The sequence below is a fragment of the Mus caroli genome, chromosome 10 (genome assembly GCF_900094665.2).
Source record: "Mus caroli chromosome 10, CAROLI_EIJ_v1.1, whole genome shotgun sequence".
In the NCBI taxonomy this organism is placed as follows: domain Eukaryota; kingdom Metazoa; phylum Chordata; class Mammalia; order Rodentia; family Muridae; genus Mus; species Mus caroli.
The window spans coordinates 35,388,924-35,396,052 of NC_034579.1; the positions used below are offsets into that span (position 1 = coordinate 35,388,924).

Genomic DNA, 7,129 nt, shown 5'->3' on the forward strand with positions numbered 1-7,129 from the left:
AGGGAGAGGGAGGAGAGGGAGGAGAGGGAGAGAGAGGGAGAGGGAGAGGGAGAGGGAGGATTGGCATCAGACAGTGGCCAATCATCAAAGCCTTGTATTTTTGCACCTAGTAGTAACTGTCACAGAAGTCAACACCAAAGGTCCTGATGCTCCAAGCTCAGTTGTCAGACTCTGCACTGTCCCAATGAAGACCCTATGAGGTGACAGCCAGAAGCATACATTCTTTGGCTCTCTTAACTTTCAGATAAACACACATTTCTACTCTGTAACTTCACAACCAAACAAAACAACATGAGAGGAGGAAAGGAAGGGATAGAATGCTGGAGTTAGAGGTGAACAAATGCCACATTGCTCTATGAAGAGGCTCTACTGATAGGAAACAGGGGCTTTCCAGGAAAGGCTTCACTGAGCTCACAACTCGGCTGGACGCTGTGTCTGTTCTTCTGCGGCACACAGCAGCTCTCTACTTGCTTTGTCCTCCCAACCATTACAGCTTCCTACAGTAAGATGGCTGGATTCTATCTATCCTAAAAGGAAAGCCTGCGTGTCTGTCCAGGGAAAGACCATCCTTCAGGTTAGGCTATTCTAAATCAGCTCTTGCTTACAGAGAAACACACTTTCTGTTTCCTGCACAGGTGAATGCTGGAAAATGGATGTTCTGATTGCTAGGACAGTGGCCCTGACTAGGTGCCACGGTCCCAGTCTGATGTTCCTGTGATAGCGTGATGTCATCAGCTGTCCTTTTCCTAGCAGTAGTGTCCCAAACAGCACAGGTGACAATAAAGGATTCACTAACCTGTATCCAGAATGCCCATGGAAACCCCGAAGACAGACATCATGACAATCAGTAGGGCTGCTGTCTTGCAGAATGGCATGAGATAAAGACCAACTGTGGTAGCAGAAAGGGAAACCCCTGAGAAGAAACAGGAAGAACTCAGCTAAAGCACAGCATTGCTTTGGTAACACAGTATTTACTTAATCATCACCAACAAAATATTCTTGCTTCAATGGGAGTTTTAATACATCAATTGATTTGTCTTTAATCTTCCCAATTTATTGAAAATGGCATGCCAGCAGCTCTGCCCTCTTTTCCAGGGTCAGGATCCAAGGTGCTCAGTCCATGCTCAGCTCTGACAAGGGCAGGACAGAAGTGCAGCCTATTATCACTTCCCTACCATTCCCTGTCCCTTCATCTCAAGCCCAAGTCCACAGAACCTGGCCAGGTTCCAGGAACTCATTCTGACACCGCCCCCTCCCCCTCCCCCGTGGCCCCAGAAGCCCTGCCCCACCCCAGATATGCAGAGCTTCATGGTCAGTCAGTGCATGTGCCTGGAGTGGAGCGTATCTCACAGTAAAGTCAGCGTTGCTCTCGTGGCCAACACTCACACCCAGGGCCCATCGAGTTCCCAGGGAATCAGTCCAGACTTCCCAGCTCCCACAGTGGATGCCAGCACGCTGCCTGGCTCAGGTATCCACCATCTTCCCCATTTAGAGCTGAGTTGTAAATTTGTTGACAGGAACAAAGAAGAGCGGTGTTTACTTACCCAAAAGCAAAAAATGATTTATACAGCCAAACAGGACTCCTCCAATCATAGAGCCACATAAATATCCTGAGGCCCGGCCCACGAAAATCAGAGACAGGCTGCTGATGTTTCTGTTCACGTTCTTTGCCAAGTCTGGAAAGGTGGGCCCCAGGATAGCAACACTTAGTCCCTATAGTTAAAAGCAAGAGAGCCCCTTACTATCGCTGGACCACTGACCAAGAAGTAGCTTTCCCACTGTAACAAAACCACAGGAGGGAGATAACAGTCTACCACAGGGACTGTGGAACTAAGAAAACATGCACATTATCAACAGTAAAGCCACAGACTCCCCAGTGGCCTTCTAGCCATAACCTTTGATACTTTCTTTAAAGTTTTTGTCTTGTTTGGGGACTCAAACTTGCTCTGTAGCTCAAGACGTCCTCTATCTGCTGGTCTCAGCCTCCCACATGCTGCTACTACCAGTGCATCCCAGCACACACAACTTATAAAACTATTTAACTTTCTCTTTTAACTGTCTAGCATTAATCAATACCTTAAAGGACCATTCCATATTAATAATGAATATGCAACAAACCAGAGGCTAGGGAGATGGCTCAGTCAGTGAAGTGCTCGCTGCATGGACATTAGGCCCTGAGTCTGGACCCCCACCAGTCACACAGGAAGGGCAGTGTTTTAGTTAGGGTTTGTATTGCTACAGTCAAACACCAGGAAACCCAGCAAGTTAGGGAAGAAAGGGTTTGTTTATCTGACTTATACCTCCACACTAAAGTCCATCCTTGAAGGAAGGCAGGCTAGGACAGGAGGCAGGAGCTGATGCAGGGACCATGGGAGGGTGCTGCTTACTGGCTTGCTCCTCACAGCTTGCTCCATCTGCCTTCTTATAGAACCCAGGACCACCAGCCCAGGGATAGCGTCACCCACAATGGGCTGGGCCATCCCCCATCAATCACTAAGAAATGCCTAACAGCCAGATCTTGTGGAGAGATTTTCTCAACTGAGGTTCCTTCCTCTCAGATGACTTTAGCATCTCTCAAGTTGACATAAAACTAGTCCAGGGCAAGTGACCCCCTGTCAACCTGATACACAAACATATCACTGTTAAGCCACCACCTTTCCTGTCTTGTTCATCCCCAGGATCCCACATTAACATCAACAACACAATATAAAACATTTTGCAAACTTTAAAGGTTCCAATCTTTACAAATTCAAACACTTTAAAATCCAGTCTCTCAGCTGTGAACTCCTGTAAAATAAAAATTAAATACTTTTTTTTACTTCAAGAGGGGAAAACCCAGAGCAGTTACAATCTTAAGAAAAGCAAAACCAAACTCTAAAAGTGTGAATAATCCAATGTCCAACTGTCATGATCTTCTGGGCTTGGGTCACTTTTCCAGTGCTGCCTTCTGTAGTACACAAGCTGTCTTTTAGGCTCCAACCGCCTCCACTCCACTTACACCCACTGATCTTGGTGGCCATCCCAAGGTACTGGCATCTCCAAAATGTGGGGGTCTTCTGCTGCAACACTTTCACTAATAGCTTCTCCTGGGCTCTCTTCATAGACTCCAGCCCTACCACACAGTGCCAGGCCTCAGCTTTTCTCCACGACTCTTTAATGCCTCCAAAGACAGCACCACCTGGTGACTTATACTACAGTGGGCTGCCAAGAAGAGGCGCAACCTTGGCCACTCCTGGGACGAAGCTCCTGTGTGCTGACTCTGGGAAAACACTTCCCAGACCATCTGGAATGGACTCTTCCGGCCCAGCTGAGCAGCATCTACTACCCCAGCAAAGCAAAGGCACAGATTCTCAACTCCAATGGCCGGGAGTGTTTGCTTCCCTCGGAAACTTCCCAAGCCAGGCCTCCATCGACTGTACTGCTCTCAGCACTGTTTTTCTTTTTAGATGTTGGCATGTATATGAGTACTTGGTCTGCACGCACTCTTGCACACCACAAGAGGGCATCAGATCCCATTATAGACAGCTATAGCTGTGGGCTCTGGGAATTGAACTCAGGACCTCTGGAACAACAGCCAGTGCTCTAAACCCGAGTCACATCTCCAGCCCCAGCTCTCAACATTTCTATCTTCCACATTCCTACAAGAACAGCATGGTCCTTCCACAATCCCAAACAACATGTTCAGGCCTGTCACAGCAATACCCCACTATCCTGGTACCAACTTGTCTTAGTTTGAGTTTTAATTGCTACGATGAAACACCATAACCAAATAGCAAGTTGGGGAGGAAAGGGCTTACACCTCCACACCATAGTCCATCGCTGAAGAAAGTCAGGACAGCAACTCAATCTAGACAGGAACCTGAAGACAGGAGCTGATGCAGAGGCCATGGAGGGGTGCTGCTTACTGGCTTGCTCAGCCTGCTTCCTTATAGAACCCAGGACCACCAGCCCAGGGATGGCATTACCCACAATGAATGGTCTGGGCCCTTCCCATCAGTCACTAATTAAGAAAATGCCCTATAGCTAGATCTTCTGGAGGCATTTCTCAATTAAGGTTCTCTCTTTTCAGATGACTCTAGCCTGTGTTGGATTGACATAAAACTAGCCAGGACACATAGAAACAGCAGCATGCCTAGAACCCCACACCGAAGAAAAAGGAAAGAGATCCCCAGGGCTCACCGGCCAGCTAGTCTGGCTGAATGGGTGAGCTCCAGGTTCAGTGGGAGGCCTTGTCAATGAATAAGGTGGAGGGCAATTGAGCACGACACCTCTGGCCTTGACACACACCATCTGCACAAGGATTTAGAATGTAACAGACTATTCTCAAAATATATACTTATATTTTCAAATATGCTATATGCATAAATAAGAAATTTAATTGCTAAAATTTTTTAATTACGAAGCACCAAATTTTGATTTTTACATTAAGATGCCAATATTTCTGGCGCACAAGGAGTTGTTCCTTTGAACTGTCTAATGCTGACGATAAGTAATCTAATGAGCATTATATCTACAGTTTTCCTCACACTCCAAAGCTATCAGGAGAGGTAAGGACTGTAAGGCTTTCTTAGCAAAATGTAACACAGACAGAATGATTTTAACAATAAGATGTTACACAATATACTGCCAAGAACTAAAGACCTCCGTTTTAGATGAAATTCCTAAAAACCTTTAAGGAATCTTTTCTGAGTTTTGAGAACCGTGGATTGTGGGCTGGGGACACAGCTCAGTGAAAGCCTAGCATGAAGTCCTTGGGTCAGCGCCCTGTACGTAATAAACAAACAACAAAACCTGATTGTGCTGCACTGTTCTGCTCCAAACCAAGAGTGTTTTCCCTGCCCCAAGCACCCGCAACCAAGGACAAAGACCAGGAGCACACAGGGCCACAGCATGTTCATTCAGATCTTCCTACAATCACTTGCAATACCTGGTACACGCAAGGGGCTCCAGTATCTGCAACGCTTTCTTTCTTCCCTACTTTCCCATCAAAATAATTTTAAGAAACTGAAGCTCCAATTGAGGGACCAGAAGGGACTCTGTCAAAGGTTTAGCTCTCATAGCACTCGAGTCAAAAGTTATCACTTTAGGTCAGTGGTTTATAGCTTTCATCCCAGCACTCAGGAGGCAGAGGCAGGAGGATCTCTGAAATTTGAGGCCATCCTGATCTACACAATGAGTTACAGCCATCTGGTCTACAATAGGACGTTTCGGGTCAGCAGTAGGTGCTACACTGGGGAACACTGTCTTTAAGGCGTTTTTAGTTCTTGCACTTGAGTGAAGAAAATCATTTAAGGATCTAAAGGCTTGATTTAAACAGGACATATACAGGGTAAGCAACAGGTCCTTGATACTATCAGTTAACCAGAAAAGCCACTTTCTTCTCTGGGCCCTTTTTCCCATCTGCGAAATAAAGCAGTTGGTTGGATTTGGTCAGGCCCCCTCAAAGCAGCTTTTCTGTGATCAATTTGGAGCTTCAGTGAGTGAGTGAAGGGGAGCAGGCTCCCCATCTTGTATCTCCCCGTTTTCCGGGGGAAACTTAGCTTGCTCGTGCTGGAAACGTATTAATTTTGCCCGTTTTTCCAGATGACAGAACTGAGACTCAGGAGGATTAACCAATATACACCAGGGGTCACACACGATGCAGGGCACTAAGGAGACCACGTCCCCTGCAGGACGCCTGCTCCAGCCGTGGCCTGGAGGGTTTGGGCCCAGCTCTCACCAGCCCCAGGAAGGCGGCACACAGCACCACGGTGGTGAACCAGCGCAGCACGCTCTGGGCACAGCCTTTCCGCACGGAGGCCACGGCTTCCGACTCATTCTCTGCGCCCGGGCCGGCTGGGAGGAGCCGCTGCCCTCCCGCCCCACCGAACTCCAGCTCCAACTCCAGCGTGGCGGCTCCACCTGCCGTGCTCCGTGCACCAGGCCTCAGGTGTGCAGGGCGGTGCCCGGCCCGGCCCCGCCCGGCCCAGCCCTCGAGTCCCAGGTCTCCCCCGACGCCAACAACGCCGGGACCAGCCCGCGCGAGCGTGACCCGGGAGCGGAGCCTCCCGCCGCGCAGGCGCGGGGCCCTCACCGTAGCAGAGCGCCTGCACGGATCACGGGCCGGAAATAAAGCCGCTGGCCAATCAGGAGGCTTCCTCAAACCGGAAGTTGATGTGGTTGCCTTGGGGATCGGACAGCCTGGCCCAGGTGAGAAGTCTCAGTTAGGTGAGTTTCGCGGCCTGGGGACTGTAGGCCAAAGATGTACAAGCTGCAACCCATACACAAGACGATCCCAAGTTGCAAAACGTTGGAAGAAACCCGGCCTGGAACTGCAAGATGGCAACTTCCGCAGCCTCCTGGGTCACCTGGAAACCCGAAGGTCTTGTCTCTACATGATTTCCAAACCGTTGCCCTTGCTCCTTAGACGTATGAGAATGTTGAACGTCAGCTTCTCACTGAACAGATAGTTGTGGATCCTTACGTGTAAACTCACACGTGAAGTATTTCAGTTAGTTTACACAACACTCAGAATCCCACCGCAGTCCCATCTATAAATAGGAATATTAGGTTAGAGTAACAGCTCCTAAAGGCCAGACAACAACACCGCTGGCCTTTACTGAATGGTGAAGCAATAGCTAAAGAAAAGAATCTGGGACAAAACGAGTTGCAAGCACTTGCCCACACTGGTTTTAACCTGCAGGCAATTACATTGTTGAGTGGACCTGGACATCAGTCTGTCTTTGCCAAATAGCTATGCTAGCTGAAAAAGGAAGACCGTGTCCTTAGCTGACTACAGATTTGACCACAGGGACCATAGCCTCAAATGTTATCACAATCTAATTTTTATCTGAAGTTCTTTTCCTCTTAAATTTCTGTCTCTGATATCCCCTCCTACTTAGACTCCCAAGCTACTACAAAACTTGGTCTTGTTACCCATAAACCAACGTTCTATCTTCAATCATGTGATCATTAACTTCTTCCTTGTTTGTCTCGGAAAGGTTTCTTAAATTGGCGTCCAACTCCTCTCCATTCCTACTCTGCTTGTCTTCGTTTCTTGCTTAGACCATTTCAGACGTTTTCTGATCGGTCTCAAAGTGTGTGTTTTGAAATTTTCAGAGGGACCTTTAGAACACAAAAATTTTAAGGG

The 7,129-nt window shown here is 48.0% G+C and overlaps 1 protein-coding gene across 2 annotated transcripts in view; it reads right to left on the reverse strand.

The window, feature by feature from the left end:
* Mfsd4b (major facilitator superfamily domain containing 4B) overlaps nucleotides 1–6,037 on the reverse strand; it is a 9,375-nt gene extending 3,338 nt beyond the window's left edge. The window contains exons 1-3 of one of the 2 annotated variants that reach the window (XM_021174693.2): nucleotides 5,720–6,037; nucleotides 1,545–1,713; nucleotides 797–913 (exon numbers count right to left, since the gene is read on the reverse strand). In XM_021174693.2, coding sequence (XP_021030352.1) covers nucleotides 797–913; nucleotides 1,545–1,593 — 166 coding nt within the window. In that variant the 5' untranslated portion in view covers nucleotides 1,594–1,713; nucleotides 5,720–6,037. The remainder of the gene's footprint in view (nucleotides 1–796; nucleotides 914–1,544; nucleotides 1,714–5,719) is intronic. The other variant, XM_029482885.1, reaches the window with a different exon arrangement.
* Nucleotides 6,038–7,129: the final 1,092 nt, after the last annotated feature.